The sequence below is a fragment of the Molothrus aeneus genome, chromosome 3 (genome assembly GCF_037042795.1).
Source record: "Molothrus aeneus isolate 106 chromosome 3, BPBGC_Maene_1.0, whole genome shotgun sequence".
NCBI classification, from domain to species: domain Eukaryota; kingdom Metazoa; phylum Chordata; class Aves; order Passeriformes; family Icteridae; genus Molothrus; species Molothrus aeneus.
The window spans coordinates 39,194,409-39,217,459 of NC_089648.1; the positions used below are offsets into that span (position 1 = coordinate 39,194,409).

The 23,051-nt window shown below is 37.7% G+C and overlaps 1 protein-coding gene across 3 annotated transcripts in view; it reads left to right on the top strand.

The window, feature by feature from the left end:
• The window catches only part of SMOC2 (SPARC related modular calcium binding 2), a 138,317-nt gene that overhangs the window by 39,676 nt on the left and 75,590 nt on the right, over positions 1-23,051 (top strand). For all 3 annotated transcript variants that reach the window (XM_066545645.1, XM_066545643.1, XM_066545644.1), the window contains exons 2-4: positions 4,829-5,000; positions 17,147-17,253; positions 18,368-18,467. In XM_066545645.1, coding sequence (XP_066401742.1) covers positions 4,829-5,000; positions 17,147-17,253; positions 18,368-18,467 — 379 coding nt within the window. The remainder of the gene's footprint in view (positions 1-4,828; positions 5,001-17,146; positions 17,254-18,367; positions 18,468-23,051) is intronic.

A 23,051-nucleotide genomic window follows, 5' to 3' on the forward strand; every position in this document is an offset into this window, starting at 1 on the left:
ATGTAGGTCCAGTCAAAATTGAAGGAATCTGTAGATTGCAGAAAGATTAGTTAAAAACTTCTGATGAACTATCCAAATCCATGGAATTTAATGTCTGTCTTTTTCATAGTCCACAGACTCCAAGCTGGTGTTACAGAAAAGAATGAAGTCTTCTATCCACAGACAGAAAAAGCGGTTTCCTGGTCTTCACGTTTATTGAGAAAACTTATATTAGGGCAAATTAAAAATAGGTTTAGCATGGTTATGAGTTATGCTTTATGTGTAGCCTATGCGTGTTGAGGATGTCTCTACAGGATTGCAAGTATTAGAGACAAGCTGGCCCAAATTTAAGGAAAAAACAAAAAAAAAAAAAGGGGAAAACAATCCTGCCTTGCTCAGATTAATCAAACAGTAGCATCAAACCAAAGACAAAATCTATAGCTGTGCACTATATTACGAAATGTAGAGTAGAGATTTTCCATTACTGTTTAAGAGGCTTTGAGCCAGATTCAATAATTAATCTTTACACCTCAGCCTAAGTGTATCTGTTGTCAGCTTTTCTTCCAATACAGAGAGCTGCTGGTGCTCCCCATGGCCAGTCTGTAACACTGCTCTTGACTCTTCTGCTTTCTTGGGCTGGCAGTTCAGCTTGCAGGTGTATCCAGTTGTTGGCTCTCTAGCCAAGCACCATTTTTCTCACCTTATACTCTGTCATTTGCTTAGAAGCAAGGAGTGTTTCTCTGAACTTTAGAGGGTGGGTGGGGTCACAGATCTGTGCACCAGAAAGGCGAAGGTGTGCATGTGACTCAGTTTTATGTGAAGACCTTTTCTGCCCTTGCAATGATGTAGCTTCAGGATGTAGACCAGAGGAATGACACTGAATCCCTTCATAAGAGTGAACAGTATAAGGTAAAGATTATGTGTTGCACCATAACAGTGAGCAAGGTTATACACATACTATTTTAATAAATAATTTAATAGCACAGTAAGGAAACCATCAATTTCCTACTCTTAAGATACTGGAAAAACGTTCTCGTTGGCTGCAACACATTGCTTGTGGTTGGAGAAGTAAGCATCCTGACTGTCCAAAGCCTAGATGTGGCACCAGTGACAAAAACAAAGGTGAAAGATAAATCAGAGCAGAAAACAGCAAAAACCAGAGTAGAAATGTTTTCCTCCAGTTTTTAAGCAAGGTTTCATGTGTCTACTGCTTCATACTCTGAACTGACTAAGTAACAGAGAGATGAAACATCACTGGGACCATCAGTGATACATTTCATCCAGTATTAAGATTCTTTGAAGTGTGAGACAATGAAGGAAAACACTGGAATTCCATAATGCCAGAAATATATGACAGTAAATAATATTTCAGGAATGGTTATACCTGTCAACTGGGTGGATCTAGTGACTTTAGTGATTAGCTTTTATTCATGAGGTAAACCTAAAATCAAACATTTTTCTGCTATAGCCCCATTATAATTCTTTCTTCTCAGAAATACTACATGAGAATTTAAATCAGTGCCTAGTAGAGAGTATTAAGTCCATTGGAAGCTGTGTCTTGTCAAATATAGTGCTTTGGAAAGGCTGAAATGAATGATGCTGAAATGTAAAGGAGAAGTTACAGCGATTCCAGCTGAGTCTGGAATCTGTGGAATAATTTTTAGTTTAAACCAATTTTTTGAAACATGACTAGGCTGGTTTCTGTGACATTAGGGCAAGACATTTTAACCTCTCAGTTAAAAGTGTTTTGCTTTTTAATAGTGTTTAACCATAATTGTCCTCTTTATGCTGGTTGTTCAAAACAATTCCATCTCAAGTTGGTTGACTGTTGTTGGCCTAATTTTAGTCATTAACAACATTCAACAGAAATGCTGCTTTAAGCTTGTCTTTCAGTGAATCACGTGTTTGTACAACAACACATTTGTTAAATGAATTCAAAGGCAGAAATAGATGAATCAGTACTGTGAGTGAGTCACTTTCTGGTCTGTATTGAACCATTTTTCTCTCTCTCTAAACTGTCCTATTTTAATCAAAAGTACTATTTTCACAGGAAAGTAGAGCTCTAAGAATTGAACCAGTGTGATCCCAGCTTTTCTGTCACTGACTGCTTGTTTTTCTTTTCTTATGAGAAATTCCATAGCCCTTTCTTGTTTCAGCATTAGTTTTTGATGTGTTCATCAATTCCTTTGGCTATGTGAGTAAGCAATACTGATTTTGATTTGTACCATCTTATACTGCTGTAGTAAAGATGACAATGAAGTGTTTTCCAAATGTCAATCACAAACTTTCTGTGTGGTTTTTTTCTAAGTACATTTGCTAGTCTCTCTTTCATGCTATCTTTCCTTAAAATTGCTTGCCTTTTTGTCCTCTCTGCTCTTAAATCCCTCAGTTACACTAGGTTGGTGGAAATTGTTTAAATGTACAACCCAAATTCTCCAGTGAGGTTTGGCTAACCAATAAGCCATTCAAGTGGTTTTGTCTTCATCCTCTGCTTTTCCAGGTTGCTTAAATATCCTTGAGCCCTTAATTTGCCCTAATCTCCTCTAAGGCTTTGAAATAATAAAATACTTAAATAAAACTCTTTGGATAAATGCCCTTTAAAACACAGCTTTATCTGTGAACTATCATGCTCTCAAGGGAGTGGATTTTGTTCCTCAGACAATTTAAGGGGATTTTCTGTCCACAGTGTTACTGTCAGGCATACCCAACTCCTACAACAGTTCAAAACAGAACAAATGAGGAAACTCTGGGGAAGAAATGGTACAGGGGCTAGACTCCTGCTTTTCTTTTGGTGCCTGGATTCAGTCCCCTGATCTGCTGCATGATTTTCTGTGAGTCACAAAGCCTTCCTGTGCTTTTGAAAAACCAGTTCTCTGCTCAATGGGGATGTTGCTGAGGATAAGTTAAGGGTGGCAAATTGCCTAGCCATTACAGAGGGCTAGTCTTCTATGCACTGAGAGGCTGTATTCCTTACTTTGCAAAATAGAAAGAGGGAGATCACCTGGCTTGCCATCACCAAATCCACAGGGGAAGTTGGAGGCAAAGCAGAGGACTGGATCCATTTTTGCTTGCCAGGGGCCCCATGGAGTCCATTCTTCATTGAGAAATCCTTTTCACAGTCCTAGGTAGGCCTAATCTCAAGAGTCAGGCAGATGCCCCCCGGCAAGTAAGGGAAGCTAGGACAACCTCACAGGGCTCCTACAGTGAAGCTCATCAGAGCACCCAGGCAAGCCCTGGAGACCAACATGGTTTAGGGGTTGTTCAGAGCCATGGATGGCTGTCTTCAGTGTTACTCATTGTGCAGGTAAAGGGAGATTGCTTCAGTTTTTCTCCCTTCCCACTCAGCTCACGTAATTATTAATTTCTGTCAGCAAAGAGCTGCAAAATAACCCTGACATGGGGAGCAAGGAACATGTGTCCTCCACTTCTGGAACTCTGTGGCTAGATTCCTTGGAGAAAGATTTGGGGTTTGTGTGTAATTTGTGAGTAATTTGCTTCTGAAGTTAATTATTCCTGAAAGTGAAAAATTGCTCAAAAATGTTGGGAAAAGGAAGCTTTCCTTTTTATCTTTGTATGCCACTAAAATATAAAAATTCTGGTAAGAGTCCAACCATATGACTATTATTTTAAAGTGATACCTTTGAGATAATCTCTCCATTTTCATGCAGACTCTCCAGAAAGACATCTGTATTTCCTCACATTAAATGATAGGAAATAGAAATAGACCACAGTTTTAAGTGGAAGATTATGGAGATTTATAACTCTCTTTATATATTTCTTATGTGTAATAAAGTGCAGGGGAACTGTACATAGCAAATTTTCTTTTAATTTTTAATCCCAGATAGTACTCTCGGTGCTTTCTTTTTTTTTTCCCTTGAAATTTTCCTCCTCATAATTTCAGTTTCTCATTTGAAGTTCAAAATTTTCTCTACCTGATGTTTATAATGATGAAGTAGCACCAATGAAAACAGAACTTTAGCTGGATGCAGATCTTTTCTTGGGCATCTCATGATGCTTAGGACAATGATTACCTCCTGGTAGCTGTATGCCTTGCTTAATTCTGTGCTTGTTCAGAAGAAGAAGAAAGACAGAAATTCATCTGAGCACTTACTGTGTATACCTTCTCCCTAGTTCCAGCTTTTAAAGAGCTCAGAAGATAAAGTAATACCTTTGTTTTTATCTGTCTTTGTTTTTGGCTGGCATGTAGCATCATCAGATCTGATTAGGGTTTTATTTTTGGCAGCATGTTTCAGGGTGAGAAACTCCTTCTTTTCATAGTGCCAAGGATGATGCCAAACTCATCAGCCTTCCTGTCTTGGCATTGGAGGGATGAACATTTAGGTCGGGTTCAGTGTACTTTGTGTCAAAACTAGAAAGAGGTGCATTGAAATCCACAATGAGAATATTTATGTTAAAAATCCTACTTGGGTCTTAGAACAGACTTTTCAGCTTGTCATTGTGGAATAATGAATACATATCTAATAAAACAGACAAGCTTCCATTCCTGTCTCATTTTTGTTGTGAAGAATGCTTCTGCAATCACCATTTTCACTCCAAAAACTCCAAGTTACTGTTTTGAGGTTCATAATGGTTGAAAGAGATTCAGAGACTCCCTAATTGTGATACTGGATTTAGTGTATGTTTTGGGGATGTTGCAGTCACTGCCATTTCACAGCAGCAGTGGAAAAACCCCAGATATAATGAATCAGCTAGAATCTGAATACCCAAAAAGGCAGAACTTTCTTTTGAGTTTTGGGTGATTTGTATGTCTTTGATGGGGAAGGGGACCACAGAGCAATTTTCACATGGGAATAGTATTCCTACAGCATTAATTTCTGTTTTTTCCTAGTTTTTGAGAGTGGACCAAGACAAAGACAGAGAATGCAGCCTGGACTGTGCAGGTTCCCCTCAGAAATCACTCTGTGCATCTGATGGAAGAACTTTTCTGTCCCGGTGTGAGTTTCAACGAGCAAAATGCAAAGACCCTCAGCTGGAAATAGCCTACCGAGGCAACTGCAAAGGTAAGAAAAGCAGTTTCCCTTGCATAATGAAAAATAATAGACCCTAAAATAGTGTTTGAAATATCTGTGAATTGAAAACCAGGACTGCTGGGCCTGAAGAGTTTTCTAAAAGCAAGTGGGTTGAAATCTGTTATTTCTATAACAATATTCTATCTAAAGATAAATTAATCTTGAGCCTTCATCAAAATTGTGACTCCCAAACCCTCTTATTTTTCAACAAGTCACTATTAAGGAACTTGCATGGCCAGGTCCTTGTTCAGAGGGACCATATCACTGGCAGGTTCAGAGAAACTCTTGCAATAGTTATCTTGCAAGGTTTCCTGTCTAGTACAATTTGGTATTTGCATTTGAGATGGTCAATTTAAGTCTTGTATTTCCGAACTGCAATCACGTAGTGTGGCAAGGGTGGTGATGGTAGGGTGAGTTGAGTGAGAAAAAGCGAAAACCAAAAAAATGCATATGCATAGAGCCCTCACAGGCCATTCCTGCCTGTATCATCCACTCCTTTACTTCTGATCTCTGTTTAGAGAATTTCAGTGACATGCAGCCCAACAAAATGTTTGCAGTTAAGTCTTTTAACTTTTAGAGCAGCATGGTGCTAGACAATGCAGTTCCTTACAGAAGTGTAAGGAGATTCCCAACACAGTGATCTTTCTAAAATGTAAGAATAGCCGTGGTCATAAAGATTTACTTTTTCCTCTGTCCTAAAGAGAGTGGCAGGGAGTGCAGGTAGGGGGTGGGAGGAAGAAAACCCCAGGGACCACACCAATTCAGCCTGTAGGAGGCAATTTTCTACATCATCTCTCTCCATTAGCTCCTGCAAACCTCTGAAGCATCAAGACTGCTTCAAAGAGACATTCTGTCTCATCTCCTGCCTGGATGAAACAGTATCCTCATTCCTCAGGCCTTTCATAGTAAACCATTGTACTACGTGATGGATCTATTTACTGTGGTGAGCAAGGTTAACATAATGGAGCTACCTGAGCCAAAGCTTTTGTTACACTCATGAACGAACTACAGAGACAATTATTATGCACTTGATATTTGTTCATTTTGTACATTAGAGCTTTATGGAAATTAGTTTTGAGTGTTTTTCTTTATTGTTTTTTTATACTGTATTGAAAAAGTAGTCTGCAAGAAATTTTCTTTGTTAAGATGAGAATTGCTTTACTGAAGGTTTCGTCATTGATGCTGTCAAATTTTTCTGCAGTCAATAGCTGCAATTTGAAGAAGTACTCATTTGCTGTTTATTTATTAATGCATACAGTAGAATTGTAGAATTGGAATTAGACACTTTAGGCACCTTAAATATTGCTGATAGCAGGTACACATCACGTTCTCTTAATCAAGTGTTTTTTCCTTTGATTGGGAATTGACGGATATTTGCCAATAATGCACTTAGTATCAGCAAGAGATGAGTACTCTTTTAATTTTACATTTTCATGGTATTTCTTATTCAGTAAAGCAGTTTTAAATTTTGGAGTGACCGGTGTCTTTATTCCTACTTATGTCTCTGATCATCAGAAATATTTCAATCTGTAAAAACAAGTTTTAAAGAAGAAGATGACTCATTGGCCTAGCTGCTGTTTGAGTTTTAGCATTGCTAAGTCTAGTTCTGATAGTCATATCAAACATTCTGATAGAGCCAAAGAAATGCTCTGATTAAGACCTTTTGAGTCAGTTGCTTTTGAGTGGTAAAATTTGTTGTTGCAGGTGATGTTTGATCAAAAAGCAGAGGACTGTTTTAGTAGGGCTAACCAAAAAGTGATGTTTCATTAGAGAGCAACTTTCAAGGTTTCAGAATTTACTTTAATTCCATGTAGTAATGAAAACCAATCTTTTTGGAAGTGTTTGTCTGTACCCCTGAAAAAACAGACACCCACCCTAACTTCCCATTAAAGCGTTTTGAAATAAGTTTTGGGCTGGCAGGTAAAAGGGAAAGAAACATGGACATTTTCATGTGAATGTTCTGAAGGAAGAAAAGAGGTGATTCCTGGTATAGACTTCACAACTTTAAATCTGTGCTGTGATAATCGTCCACCATTGATCAAAAAAGGCTATCTTGTCTGTCTCCTCCTGTCTTCCAAAAAAAGGCATTATTCACCTCACAAAAATCTTCTCTAAAAACAAAATATTTCCAAGTACCATTTTAATTAATTTAATGGTGACTAGCTCTTTCTTTGGTTCAGTCTATTCAGTAGCAATCTAAAAAGTCTGACAGTTTATTTTGACAGCCTTTTGGAATAATTTTGAGTCCATCATTTCTTGTTTAGATATTCAGAACGGTGATTTCTTTTTACATCCATAAGTAATTTTGAATGACTATCCGACTGATGTCCGCTTTCTCTGTTTCTTTTTTCCTTCAAAAGGCAAATTTATATTGACTCTTTTTTCTCTTTTTCACCTGTTCTCAACTTTTTTCTCATCTATTTGGTTTTGAACACTTAAATACTAAAAAGCACAAAGGGATAGTTTGCTCTGTGTGTGCTGGTTCCCTTTCTAATTGAAGTTCCCTTCACAGCAAGAGTGCTCAGCCCAGGCAACTCTTTAGCATTGCAAAGGAAATAATTTTTAGATCCTAGATCTTAAAAATTCACAGTAAAATGACAGCATTTAAACAATTTTTTTCCCTTGTACTTCTGTCCTAGTTCCTGATGGTTGCAGCAGAGATCAAAACAGTTTATACAAACCTGAAAATGAATGAACCCTGAACCTTCCTCTCATTTCTGAAAGACAACCCACCTTTAACAAAACAAGCATCAAAACAGACTGTTCTGTTAGCTTTTTTTTTCTGAAGGCATTAATTTTATGATTTTTTATTTTAAGTCCATTTTCAGCCTTTGCTGGAATCCATTGCTAAGCTTGGAAATGCTATAAGAAGTTAAAATCTTATAAAGTTTCCAGCCTATTTTTGGAGTTTCTGAGAGCTCAAATAATCTGTGTACACTGTAGATGAACATTCACATTTTTTGGAGACTTTTCCAAATAAAATCTTAATGCCAAAGTTCTGGAGATTTGCCACTTGCTCGACAGAGACATTTACTGTGCAATGAGATTATGAATCTAGTAAATAAATGTATGTTGACAGCTGAGAAATACTACTTGTGTTGTTTGTTAGGAAGGACTGTTAAAGTATCACCTGTGATGGGGATCAACCACATGCACACACATATGCTTCACAGTAAATTTGGCCCAGCATAGCCAAAGGAACAAAACATACAAGAAGTGGAAAAGCAATATAATTGCTTTTAAACGCCTCAGAAAGAAACAGATACTATGTCTGCAGAAATTAATTAAGCAATGCAAGGAGGCAGTATGAGCGCCAGGCAGGTAAGGTGATAAATTCTCCCTGTTGCACTTTGGGCCCTGGCCAGCTGTGCTCTGCTGAGGACTGTATCTATGTGGCTCAGGGAAAAGATGGGCCAAGGACTTTTCCCAGCAGGCAGCATGCACAGAGGTGCCTTCTTTTACAGGTTTAAGGCTGTTCAGCTTTTTTTTTTTACTTTCTTTTTCTGTTTCACACTTTTTTTGTATTCTTGATGCCTAAATAGCATCAAGAATACAAATTTCATTTCTCAGTTTGTTTTTAAGTGAATATACCTGGCCTTTAATTGGGGCCCTGGAGACTAATATTCTGTACGTATTAAGCAAGTGGCTCAGTAATAATATTTGGTATTCTGGCATTGTGATCAATGAAAAAAACAAATTCATACGTATCTTGCCAGCATACCTCTACCCTGAGAGATAGTTCTTAAAATATCCCAGCTGGGGCACTTGGATTTTGTGGTTTCTCTACCAGTGCTTCACTAAAATATGACTTCTCTAATGGCTGGAGTTTTGATACAAATTGCCAATCACTATAAAATCTCCATTGCCAGCTTGCATCATCACTATCAACAGGTAACAGCAACCTGGGTGTAAAAGCAGCTGCTAAACTGCATTTGCCCTAATCTCTGAGTGGTCCTTTCTAAAAATGGCACTGTAGGAGCTTTACACAGTGATATTTAATTTCTGAGGGGTTTGGAATTTAATCTGTGTAACACTGAATATATACTCAGTATTTGCAGATGTGGCCCCAACAGTGATATACTTCTTTGTGAGTACACCAAGGGGAGCCATCACATGGAGTAGTGTCATTGTTATTCTGTAGCAATGTAGATTCCCTTTCTTGGTTGAAAATCTTAGGTAGGTCATGTTTAGCTTAATTCATTTATGGTATCTTGAAGAGCCTCACTGTTTAAAAATGCTGTTCTTTTATGAGCTCTTATAGTTATAATAAAAGGTAGTATCTTCTTTCTCACAAGTCACATAAAGAACCAAAGCACATCAAAATATGAGTGAAATTCCTCATAAAACAGGTATTTTACAATTTGCTTTCCTTAAAGAAGAAAATGCTTAGCATTTGTTTCTTTAAATTAGGGCTTTCAGGAATAGTGAAAAATGTCACTTATTTAAACTGTGATTACAATGAGTTAGTGAATGGATTAAAAGCATGCTTAAATAAATTGAAATTTCTGCCTTTGGATAAACATGCTAATAGGATTTTTTCCCTTTGTGCAGAGAATGAAGGCATTGCTGGGCAGTAGTTGTTTTGAGACCACAAGTTAATCTTGGTCCCATAATTAATGAATCCAAGCATAATTTTGAGAGACATTACTCTTGCCTATTAGCTAGAGAACTGGGTTGTAAAAGCTGGACGTGGTTTCTGAGTGCACACCTTTTCCAGGATTCCCATGGAGGCTGCCATCCAGCTCAGGTTTGCCTGTGAGCCAGGCGGGCGTGAGCTTGACGTGCGCTGGCAGTGCCTGAGCATGTCCCTTAGCTCGGAGTGTGGGCAGGGACCTTGGCTTGGCCCTGCACCTGCTGCCTGGAAGGCAGCCCTGTGGGATGTGTTTGGGAGGTGGGACACGCTCCCAAGATGTTTCGTTTGGAGAGAGAAAAAAGTGAGTAGGTATGGTTCTTTTTCTAACTGAAATGAGTGAAAGTGGGACTGGACCAAGGTGTGAGTCTTAAAAATAAACTTGAGCAGAGTGAGACCTTGGACAGTCTGTACCTTGAAAACAAGACAGTTTTTGCGTGTCCTCAGCTCTCCCTTTTCACCTCTCCCTTTTCTTTTTTCTTCTCATCTTTAATGATGAAAAAAAAAGAACAATGCAGGTTTTTTCATTATTTCAAAAAACATATTAAGAATATATTGAGAAGAGGTACTAACTTTGGGATTATTGAAAATAAACCTTACAAGAGGAAGATTGATTATATGGCAGATTTTTGTCTTAAAATACTTTCAGGTAGGAGCTCTCTTCTCCTTTTTCAGACATATTTTCTCACTGTAGACGCTGTGCTTAATCCGTAGGATGACTGCAAATTTCCAGACTGTGATGCTGGCAATCCTGGTACGGATACTTGTCAGCCCCAACCTCATTTTGGTTTTGAGTCTTCATTTATATTATGTGCCACTATGTTACACATCAAGCCACTGTAGTAAAAGTGGTAAGAAACAAAATATCCATATATAGAAGTATCTACGTATAGAAGTTACAAATTATGTTATCTCTTAAAATAAGTGGAGTTGGCTTCTGGTTATACTTTCTAGTATTTAATGGAAATGAATAAAGTTTGGAATATTTTTGTGGAATATTTGTTCTTTTAAATGTATCTAGTGGTATTTAGAAGACAAGACAAGTAACACTGGGATAGTATCCACAGTTTTCTGGAGATAGAGTTTATCTCTTTTTAAAATTATCGGTTTTATTGATAACATTTCTCCAAGCAGAATCTGCTGAAGCCAGACTAAATAGAAATGAGGCATTGTAAGGGCATTTTTATGCACAGTAAATGGGTCTACATAAAATCAAATATGCAATACAACAATTTGATTTGAAAGTAATCTTTTTCTGGGTTTTTTGTGGAGTTTTCATTTCTGCTCTTGTATTTTCAGTTTGAGTTTCAGACATCATATAAAATGAAGGTCCTAGAAGAAGTGGAGAGTGCTAAAGCAATAATACTGCACCAAAGACTAAGAACCACAAACCTTTGCAAACCTTCTCAGATTTCAGTGCAAGAATTAGCAAAATAGACTTCTCCAAACTATCAAATCTCTGCTCTTCTCAGAAAGCCAGTGTAGCCTTTGGCATCTAAAAAAACAGAAAGCTGTTGCTTTAGTTTTTCTTGAAGTATTTGATTCATTTCTAATCAGACTGTATCTCTCCAAATGTGACTGTTAGCAAACTGAAATAGTGTGCCAAGAGGGAATCCAGCACAGCATTCCTTATTTTATCTTAGAGCTTAGATATCTAAGTGGCTGTGTGGTTGCTAAATGTAGGGGGAAAAAAGAAAAAGCAAAAGCAAAAAGAAAACAACAAAGAAACCCCACACTGCCTGGCTCTGTCTGTTAGATGCCAATAGAGGAGAGTTTAGGCTAAGATTGCACTGCTGTTTTGTTTGAATCCAGAAAGCAACTATAAAAATAAATAGTGAAAGAGTTGGCCAGCTCTTGTCACGAAGCAGCAAGTCATTATTTTATGGTTGTGTCAGGCTAAATGTCTGTGCTGACATCCTTTCCAACCCAAGAGGCTAATACCCCTGCATCTTTAAAACTGATACTTTCAGCATGTGTAGTTTGCTACATGTTTCCTATCACTAGAGGCTACAGCTTTTTATCTGCTTTGCTGTTAGACACAATCAGCTCTTTACAATATACGTTGACCTAGGTCAAATAGAATGGGAAATTTTCATGAGTGGTTTATTCCATATAAACCAAGTGGTGTCTTATGCTCTGAATAAAATTTTTGTGCTTAATTAACTGCAAATTAAGATTGTTTGACTTTTATCATATCACTACCAGTTACCAAAAAGATACAGCAGTGGGAAAGAAGCACAGAAGCAGAAATAAATTCTGGTTTGTAGGACAATTCAGTAAATGCTCAGGTGAACAGCTAACTTGAAACAGCTTGTTGCACTGCATGTTTCTAAGTTTAAGGACAAGTGTACACAGGTATTCTGGCAAAATAGAGGTGCAAAGGGAAGCAGTGAAAGGTCTTTGGATTACGTGTGTCTACACTAGGTCTGGTTGTTCACATCTATGTGACTTTAGAAAAGATTTCTCTTTAGTATAAGAGCAGCTGACTCTCTGTGGGAAGCTCTCAAGGAAACCGTCAAATGATTAAGTTAACCACTTCATATATAGTTTTTATAAAGTAGTAAACGTTTCTGATATGTTCAACAGAATATTCCATTTATAATAAAATAAGTAAGTAAAGGATGAAGTGTATTTTTTTCATAGATAAATAACAAGGTTGTGTCAAACACAATAATCTCTTGCAAAGCAAGCAAAATTTGCTCCATGTATTGGGACTGAGAAAGGTATTTTTATTCCTACTGTGATACATAGCAAACCAAAAAATACTGGATGAACTAAATTGAAATCTTTGCAAGAGATTTATCTATACTTTGACAAGCTGTTTACTTTTCCATGAGAGAATCTGGGTTAGAACTCCCTATAGAGCCCCAAAATGCCTGTAAATCAATTGTACTGAATGTCACCTTAGAGATGGTGTTTACACCCTTGAGGACTTTGTGTCATTGTTATAATGATAAACTTCTACTTTGCAGTAATAAACTTCCCTCTGTTTGATATATTATTCAAGGATTAGCCAGCAGAGTTGAAATTGGTGCATGTTTTTTCCCTAAAGCTCAGTGTTTTTGGAGCTGTACTGTTGGAAATAAAGCTGATTAGTTCCAAGATTAGTTCCAAGTCAGGCTGGTGCTGTTTGTGAGGTTAACTCTATTTCCAGAATTTCCTGTTGACTTCAGTGCTATCTCAGGAAGGTCCTGCAGCAATGTAGTGGCACCACTTCATAGGTGAAAGTTTTCCCTGTTGCACAGAGAAACTCAGATCTGAGTTAAGATGACTTTTCATTTTGTTTGTGCTTTCTGGTCACTGGTCTCTCCTGGAAGTCAGAATTGTCACTAGGGCAATTCAGAAAGACCTGCCCAAACAGCTACAACTCTGTATTCTCATATGTCCTGCGCATTTCTGTCCACTCCCATACACTCGTTTTTATCTTCTGCTGTACACCTCAAGATGTGTTCATCTTATTGAACCTATGGTTGCTGTTGCAGTCCTGGTGCTAAGTCACAGAGGTACAATCAACACATTGGCCAACATGCAGTGCTAAGATGCAATGAGCCTTGTACCAATCCAGTTTGACAGCTAACAGACTCCCAGTGAGCTGATTTAAGGTAAACTCATGCTCAATTTCTATGCCAGGAGATATTTTTTTTTTCTGATTCCCCACAAGGCTGTGGGATGTAAAAGCCCATTTACCTGGAGCTGAGAGGATAAAGTCTCACTAAGTTAGTCATTGACACAATTCCAAATTACAGCCGGACATGCATATCTGCAAAATTAGTTCTTCTCATTGTATGACTATAGGCAAATTAGGCTGCATTTCAGCCAGACTTTAACAGGTCTTAGAAGCTAATGGCCTTTTTACCAGGTCATATACAAGAGCCTGCTGGCTTCCTTATTAGTACTTTAGTTAGGAAGAGAAAATAAACTATAGTGGGAATTCTAATAAGAAACTTATAACAGTTTCAAGCCCCTTATTTTTCCACTAGAAAGTTCCAAAAATTTAAACAAAAACAGATTTAAAAAAAAAAACAACCTTTGCTGCATTACACAGTGCTTGTCATCCTTCCACAGCTTTGCAGCCACAGAGTCCCTTCTGCTCTCAGGTTTGTCACCAGAGGGACACTGCTCACATTGTAACACTTTAGCCTGCTTTTGTCAGGGGCAATGCTGAAAAGTCAAAAGCTGTGGGCTGATTAATCAGCACAGAGGTACTAGGTCAGTCCTATCACCTTTCATTCTTGGTCTCAATTTCAAAATAATCAGAGTCCATCCTGATCTGAAGGATTCCTGTCCTAGATAAATAGCAAAGTTGAATCTGTGTGTGAGAGACTTTACTGTTACCCATCCCCTTAGATGTATTTATTTATTGACTGATTCATTTATGTAAACTAAATTCTGGCAAACCACATAATTCTAGACTCATCCTATTAATTTGAGTTTCATGTGCAGCATTACCTGCACTTCTACAAGGTGCACAGAGGAGTCTGTAGACAAGAATTGTCTGGGTTCAGTCAAAGGAGGCTTTGTACAGTGAATCTCAGAATTGCCTGTGCTCAATGGTCATGGGCAATGGTCGTGTTCAAGGTTTTTCTCCCTATGGATTAGGATGTCACCTCTCACTTATTTATGCATGTTAGGAGCTGCAAGTTTTCCCTACAACTATCTCTTGTCTGATATTTTGATGTGAGCTCATGTTTCAGCCTTTCATCTGTCATGTCAGGAAATATATTTTTTCATCCTTTTTCAGCTGTTATTTTGCATAAATGTATAGCCCTTAAATGTCTTGAATTCTCTTTCTTTGGAAAAATTTCTGGAAGGTTTGCAACAGATTTTTAAGGCATTGCAACCAGGCCACAGAGGCAGATGGTGTAATCTTACAAATTTATAGAAAATATTATAATTTCTTTTCTCTTCAATGACCTCTTTTTTATTTGAAGGAGCTTAGCTCCTCTGAATTAACAATTTAATGGTCAACAGAACTGGAAATAATATTTTGACTTTCTGCACTTTCAGATGCTTAACCTGATAAGAGATCTTCCTCATGATTTTATTTTGTGTATAGTGAAGCACAGTAATATCCAACAGGTTTAAAATGTTTCCATGGTTATATAATACAAAATAAGACTTCAAATGTGAATTTTATATTCCAATAAATTTGGTGACTGTTGATTTTAAAGCATATTAGATCATCCATGAATAGGAGACCTTTAGAGCATCAGGCTGTTTAGGAACAAGTGGTGGACAGCTTTGGAGAACTTCTCTTCTTGGCATTTTTTTATGATAATTCAACTATTGAAGATGATTTACAACTCTGCTGGTTCTATACCAGAGACCTTATGTGATGGAATTTATATCACTTTTCCTTTTAGACATTTAAACCACATGTCATTCTAGAAAAACGAGGACAGAGGTCCAACAAAGGAGTGATTTATTTTCAGTTAAAATACTAGCTACATTAAAACCACATGTTATTAAGTACTGTATAACCAAACCATGCTTAGAAGAATGCTTACGACACCAAAACTTGCTTAAAATGACTCTTTTTTTTTTTTTCCCCCAAAAAAATCTTTGGCAGTGCACACATTAACAGATTTTACCTGAGCTGTACAGTACATTGACTATACTTCTCCCCTGGAGGAAAAAAAAAAACGAACTATTAAAGTGCCATAGTACAAATTAATTCAATTCCTTATTATTTTTTCTTTCTTACATTTCTGGATGCTTGAACTTCTCTGTCCCTTCCAGCTATCATTTCATCTCTGTAAGTATCCCTCCTGAAACAGCAGAGTATAATTAATGATGCTAAGACTGAAACACAGTTTTTCAAAGAAGTGAAACTATTTGTATTTGGGGCATATGAGCAGCATGAACTCTCATAGTGCTCCTTTGAGAAGAGTAAAGTAACACACAGAACTAGTGCACATGAATCCAAGATCAGGAGGGAAATAGGAAGGATAGAATTGAGGGGCCCCAATTTTGTTTTCAGAATGCAGATACAAAGGACAAGTTTCTGTCCTCATTATGCTACACTTCCACACCAGATTGCCTAGGACTTGAAGGGATTTTTTAATGCTAATGTTGCCAAGTGAGTTATCCAAAGCTCAGTGGGAGTGACAAGTGAAGGATTTACCCTGTAAAAAGAATTCTGCCATTCCAGTGAGTTTCCAGGCTGGTTCTGTGAATGTGTGTCTGGATCATACTGGCACAGAGAGGGTGCTTGGGGGACTGGGAATTCAGCTGGCTCACCTGTGTAGTCTTAGGAATGCAAACCTGTGTCAAGTGCTGTTGATTCACTGGCCATATTCTGTTTAATTTGCACCTTGAATGGACTAGAAAGTCTGTTCCCATGCTTTGGAAGAACTGCACAAGCATTAATGAATCACCACAACACCACTGTCTCACAGGTAATTGCTGAAAAGTTTTAGCCTTAAAATGGGATTAACCACTTTCTGTCAAACAGTCTTTAAACCAAACAGGGATCAGAAGCAGCATATTTCTCTGCTTGCATGTTTGAAATCATTCTAATTCAGATGTTACAGTCACATCTTGAAGTCATTAATACTACCTTAAGCTTGCCTGATATTCTCATTTTTCCTGAAATTACTTAGCTCACGCAGATTCTGCAGTTCTGATTCTGCATCAGCAACATGCTAAAATTTGTAATGTGAAAGGTACAACAGCTTATGTTATGTGTCTTTTTTAAGCTCTTGGCTGCATAACTGACATAAAGTATATGTAGTAGACAATATAGTTTGTTAGACAATAGAAACTCCACTGAATTAAAGCTGGCTGGTTTGCTGTTTGGTCTCTTGGATGGAGACCAATACCAAGTAACAAAGGAGGTGGTGCAAGAGACCTCACGGTGGACAAAAAGGACCATGTGGTAGACTTGATGTCCCATGCCTAAATCATAAACTGTCACATTAAATTTTAGCATAATATGAATCATTCATGTCCAAAATTATTATTTAATCACCTTCCCAATAAGTTCCTGCACTGTACAGTGTATATATATTTTTTTATTTTACCAGCCTGGTGGTGACATCAGTAGTCACAGCTGAAGTTGCTGCCTAGCTGCAGTAAGTAGTAAGTACAAGGCAGCTGTGCTCCTGCTGCCTCCTTTGCCTTTCCCGAAGCACTAGAAAGTGGTTGTTGCCACCATCCTTGAAAGAATATTGTGGTGTGTGCAGTGTGGCAGCTATTGCTGTGTTAAATTGAGAGGAAAAACTCAGTTTGGGCTTCTGCTCCTTGGTGGCATTTGGAACGGAAAGTTTCTCTGTCCAGGCATCTCTCAATTTCATTTCCCTGTTATGGATTATTGTCCAGAAAATATTGTCCTGCATTGTTTTTTTATTCCCCTAAAAATAATGCAAGTTGATTGTACATTTTCACTTATTAAAATTCCTATTCTCTTTGCACAAATCTCAGGGTTGTCTTTTTCATAATATGGATGATCACCTATCTTTTTTTCATATAGCATCATCCAACTGACTTACCTTTTCTCTTTCTCTAGATGTTTCCAGATGTGTGGCTGAGAGGAAGTACACCCAAGAACAAGCACGCAAAGAATTTCAGCAAGTGTTCATCCCAGAATGCAATGATGATGGCACATATAGTCAGGTTAAAAATTTTTTATTCAGTGTCTTGCATGACTGGAAGGTCAGAGTATGTGGGTTTGAAAAGGCCGAGGAAGAGGCAAATGTAATGAAGGGAAATGTAATTTCAAAATTAAATATAATTTGTACCAACACGTCAAAAACAAAAAAAAAGGAAGGAAAATCTGTGTTATATGTTGAGTCCTTGTTCTCTTTTTCACAGTTGGCCAGCAAAAGAGCCAAACATTACCACTGTTCATGTAATACACTCCCTGTTCTTCTAGGATGAGGCAGCTGAATCATTCTTGTAGCCCCCTGAATACTCACCAGATGGTAAAATGCTTGGAATTTGTGATCTGTTCCTGATTTGAACCAGAAATCGTGCAACTGGAATCCATATCTTAAGTGCTAAATCATGAATCATACAGAATCCTTCTATATTCTCTGCTGAATTTCTTCACAAGCATGTGGTCTGAAACTAATTTACTTAGATCACGGAATTCAGAAGGAACACAGTTAGAAGCTTATTCTGAGGTATATTTTCCAATCATGATCCCCTTCTGTCCCCTCTGTACTGCATTTTGATCCTGGAGTTGTGCAGAAGACAACTTTTCTTTTTTTAAGCATGATGAGGCAAGTGATATTGGCCCTTAGAAAATATAATGCAATTGGTTTTTAAGAGGAATTCCAAGAGTTTCCTTTCTGACAGCTTGGGATATGAATAATGCTGGCAGAAGCACTCTGTCCTGCTCCTTCAGTGGGTGGAACAATATGTTCTCTATGTGGGAAAAAACTCAGGATTGCTTGTTTCAGGAACAGTTTATGTGTCCCTTGAGGAACTTCCTTGTGAGGTTTTTATAACACCTGCACCTCAGTCATCTAAGACAGGGTGTAAACAACCACACAGTTCAATAGTTTTCTCTTCCATTTGATTCTGAAGGACCTACCACACTTAGCTTGAAATATGCTTTATGCTAAAAAATCGTATGTAGGACTGAGATGGGCCCATTGTGGTTTATTGTTCTAGGTTTTGTCGATACAGTTTGCTGGATAAGTTTCTGTACTCACATGCCACGCGTGCTGTGGGATAACAGGCATGTGTCTGACAAGCTGCACATGGTTCTTGTTGTTTCTGACAGGTTCAGTGCCACAGTTACACTGGATACTGCTGGTGTGTCACTCCCAATGGCCGTCCCATCAGTGGTACTGCTGTGGCCCACAAAACTCCCCGCTGCCCAGGTAAATCTTGTTTGTCTGGCTAGGTTAGGATGGTATGCCATGAACAGCAGTTTATCTGTGGCATCTGATTAGACTTAAGCAAAAGAAGTTTTCACTAGAAGAGTGGTTCAGCCCAGAAACAGGTGGTGGTGGAAGCAGTGGATGCCCCATCCTTGGGGTTTGGTAAAATTCAGCTGGATGAGACTCTGAGAAAGTTGGTCTAGCTTTTCATGTAGCCATGCATGAAGTCTGAGGTCACTGCCACCTTAAGCCTTCTTGTGATTCTGGGATCCATCTACTTTATTTGTAAATTAATCTAGCTATTGAAGGTTTTCTGTAGTGGTCATTTATACCATATTTATGTGTCCACATATGAAACCAGGTGACCGAATTGCTGATATATCACTATGCTGGTATGTTATAAACCTCCTTGCACAAAAACTCATTGCAAAAACATTTCAGAGGGATTTGCATTTTTTGATAATTCAATATTTAGAGTACAGAAAAAAATGTAGCAGGACTGCCCATTTGAAACACAGCCCAATGAAAGAACTCCCACAGCACATTCCACAAATGACCAAATCCAGAGGAAAAATAATAAAATAAAAGCATTAAGAGCAAAATGAAAAAATTGCCTGCAGAAATTAACTGGCAAATCAAACTTGCTGCCTTGCAGTCTGCCTTTTGTCTTTCATCAGGACAATTAACAGGTTCTGTTTTTCAGGGGTTTGCTTCTGACCCTATTTCATTAACACTTATGATAAATACAAATCCTGAGTGTATGAATGGTTGTCAGAATCACTGTTCATGCCCCTTGAGGTTGAGAGAATTTTACAGAAATAGCTCTACAAATATTTGCACACTCTATATATTGTATAACCATTTGTGCTGCAGCACCATTCTCTGTCAGAAAGTGGAAGAAATAGCTTTAAAAAGCCAATCCTGCAATGTGAACAAAGCTGAAAAAGAAAGTGAATCAGGGAATTTACCTCTCCTGGTCTACTTCAATCATTCAAGTTCAACCTTGATGTTTTTAATAAATAGATGGAGGAAGGAAGAGACCATTGCAGAAGTTTCAGCAAAGTTTATAGAAAGTTATTTTTATTTTTAAGGTCTTTTTAGTTAAAATGACTTGCAGAATTTTCCCACATCTTGCCTGTAGGTGAACTTTATTCAGAAATAATACTCTTCAGAATATTCCTTTTAATCCAGTCTGAAAAGTCACTGTGAAACAAGACTCAATTGTAAAAAATAATTTAAAATATTCAGAAACCTTAAGTAGTAGAAAATGTGCATTCATTTTCATTTTAGTGTTATTGTCAATTATAACTCATCTGCATCTTCAGAAGACACATGGATGTGTCTTCTTTAATTGTGGATGTGCCATCCTTGGAAATTTTTGGGGCTGGGTTGGATGGGGGTCTGACCAGCCTGGTCTAGTGGAAAGTGGCCCTGCCTGTGGAAAGGGGTTTGGAATGAGATAAACTTTAAATTCTCTTGCAAACCATTCTGTGATTCTATGATGCTATGGCTAGGACAGCACTTTAGTGCTTCGGTGTAATTTTGAGTAGAGATGTTTTTACATGTCCATAGCCAGGGCTTCTCTGAGAGTGCACCTTTGTTTCTATCTCTGCAAAGTCCATTTTTATATCCTCCATTTATACCCTCCTTGCCTGTCCTTTCACTGAAATCAGTGAAAAAAGGGTTATGCTCATGCTGAAAGTTCAATAAATGTTTGTCAGGTGTCTTATAACACATGGCACTATTTTGGCTCAAAATGTTGAATTATTTGCTATATTTTCACTTTTTGTATTTGTACTGATATTACTGAGGAGCAACTGCAGTGTAGTTCCCAGAAAGTTAATCAATTAATATGAGAATTATTCTATATCACTACAGGAACCTAACCCTAGCTCCTCTCAAATGTATATTCATGTGCCTAGCAGATAAACTGCCAGACTACTTCAGCTCATTTTTGGAGGGATGGGAAGGGAAATTGTTTTTACAGAAATGCTAAGGTGAAGGTCATAGCACTCAAATTGAATTTAGTAGCTCAGAGATAAATAAACCGTTCCAGGGCACAGGTGAGTATTCAGAGTCTGATTTTGATCCATGGAAAGATTGTGGGTAACTTTTCAGTTTTTATGAGACCCTGTGGGATTATCTCTGCACATTTCGTCCCCTGATTGTATCAGTGTTCTCATGTTTTACTGTTCATCACTTCTCCTTTGTCCCTCAGGAAAGAAGTCCAGCCACAGCAGAGTTTGGAAGGAAGACTTGAAATGCTAGGGGATTTTACAGTGGTATTGGCTAAGGACCCAGTTTTGAGAGATCTGGAGAAACCTTCTCATTCAACAGAGAAGGCAGCTACAGATTTTCTCAAAAAGTTATGGGGTATAATAAAGCAAAACTTAGTTCGTTTATTGCAAAATGAAAGTCTGATGCACAACTGCATATTTCTCCCATTTCCAAGTATATATTCAAAATTGCCATCTGTTTAGGATAACAGAGTTGGGTTTTTTTTTCCTTGCAAGAGTGTTGATGTTTTCCAGATCACTTTTGATTCGCTTTTGTACTTTTTTATTTAGTACGACTATGCACAGGAATTATAACCCAAACTTCAGTGGGTCAACTGAAATTGTGTAGATATATTCTTATTTCAACTAGTATTACAGAGATGCCATTTTTGCCAATACTGCTGTCCCTTGTTAGTCCAGTACACTGTGTCTTGCTAGCCTTGATGCAGGAATTGCCTTGCTATTTCTGATATGCAGGCAGATCTCCTGCAGTGGTGGCATCCTGACACCAGCATGTTTCTTTATTCTCACTGCTTCTTTGTATTCTGCAGGCTGGATGCTGTAGGTGTTTCAAAGTCGTTTATAGAAATTCCTAAGTCTACCTGTACCATACCTTTTTCTCCCAAGACCACTTTTGCTATCTTTTTCCTTTAGAAGAAAATTTGTACAGAAAATTAAGATGCTTTTTTTAATGATTTTCTTACAGGTAATGTGCTACCATAGAACGTATGAAAATTTTTTGCTTTTAAGAAAATATTCAGTTAATTTTCAGTTCTAGGTTAGTTCTTCAGCAACTTCAGATAAGGTTCAAGTACATTTCTAATCGACTGTGCTGTTCTGAAATTATAGGATAATTTCTTGCCTTTCATTTTCCCCCAGTGGAACTGCCTTTGTTGAATGCCCAGAAATAAGAAAGAAGAAAGTCTGGAAGAACTTGAATTTCAATAGAAGAAATAGAGAGCAAAATTTAGGATGGGCAGTTAGGAGTTTGGTTTAGCAATTCAAAGCCCAATCCATGCTTCCCATTTACTGTGTGATACTGGATATGCAAAACAACCTCTACATTTCCCTAACTGTCAAGGTTGGTTAGCTGAATAACATGGTGTTTCTTAAAGTTATCTCAGGTCCAAAAAGTGTCCCATATCTATTTTTAATGTGTCAACAACAGTTGCCTGTGCCAGTTTTTGCTCATTGACTTGTTGCTCTTATTTAAGCTGCCTTTTGTGCAAGAGACATAAGATATGGAAGGATGAAGGTCATAAGCAGCATTAAAAAAATGTGGGACTTTCCAACTGTTTTATGTAAACCTTTGCTTTAATTACTATATCTTTATCTGAAAGAGGCTCTTCTTCCATCCTTTTCAGTTTTTCCCACATCAACATTTGGTACTGCTAAGACACACATGATAAATCTCAAAATACTGTTCCACTCCATGAAAATAGTCTTCACTATTGCAGGAGCAATAGTGAGAGGGACAGTAAATCAAACACATTCCCATGGTGGCACTAAAAAGAAAGCTCCTTAAAAATGATTAATGTCTCCCAGTACTTTCACTAAAGAGCACCAGACATAAAAAAGGACATTTTTACAACTCTCCATCTCTGTTATCAGCTCAGCAGGGAACTACAGAAATTCCTTAGGCAGGGAGTCCTGAGAAATGGGGCAGAAGTTGAGAAGCAGGTGTTATATCATTGGAAGATACAGTCTTTGCCTATTGTAGGGGGTTTAGGCCCTATTAAATATGCTGGGCTCCTGCCAGTGAGATTGCAAAGGTATAGAGATACATTTTATTCTTCTGTGAAGTAGTTTTTCTCCCTTTTGATTAAGATGGCATGATCATCTTTTATGGCCAAAATACAAGTAACTAGCTTTAGAAATTCAGAACTCCTCCAGTATAGTATTGTATTGATAAGATAATGTGATGGAAAAACTATATTCGGAAAGGCAACGAAATTTTAAAGTTTCCATTAAATTTTTTTCATTACCTGGAGAAAAATATCCGTCCTTGAACCATCTAGATATTTAGTCTTCATACATTAGTTCTTTGCCTATACATACACAGTCAGACACACCCATAGGCGAGATAGGAATAGTAGGGAGAGTTTACCTTTCCTGATATCTGCATTCAGTGATTATGTATCAAATATTCTCTCGTAGGAGATCAGAAATCATTATCTAAACTGGCTAACAATAGGCTTTCACCTTTTTTTTTAATAGCCCAGTCCCATATGATCAGAATGATAGGAAATGGATATGCTAAAATCAAAAACCACAAAACTCACATCACATTCCCTGGAAGGTTTATTGT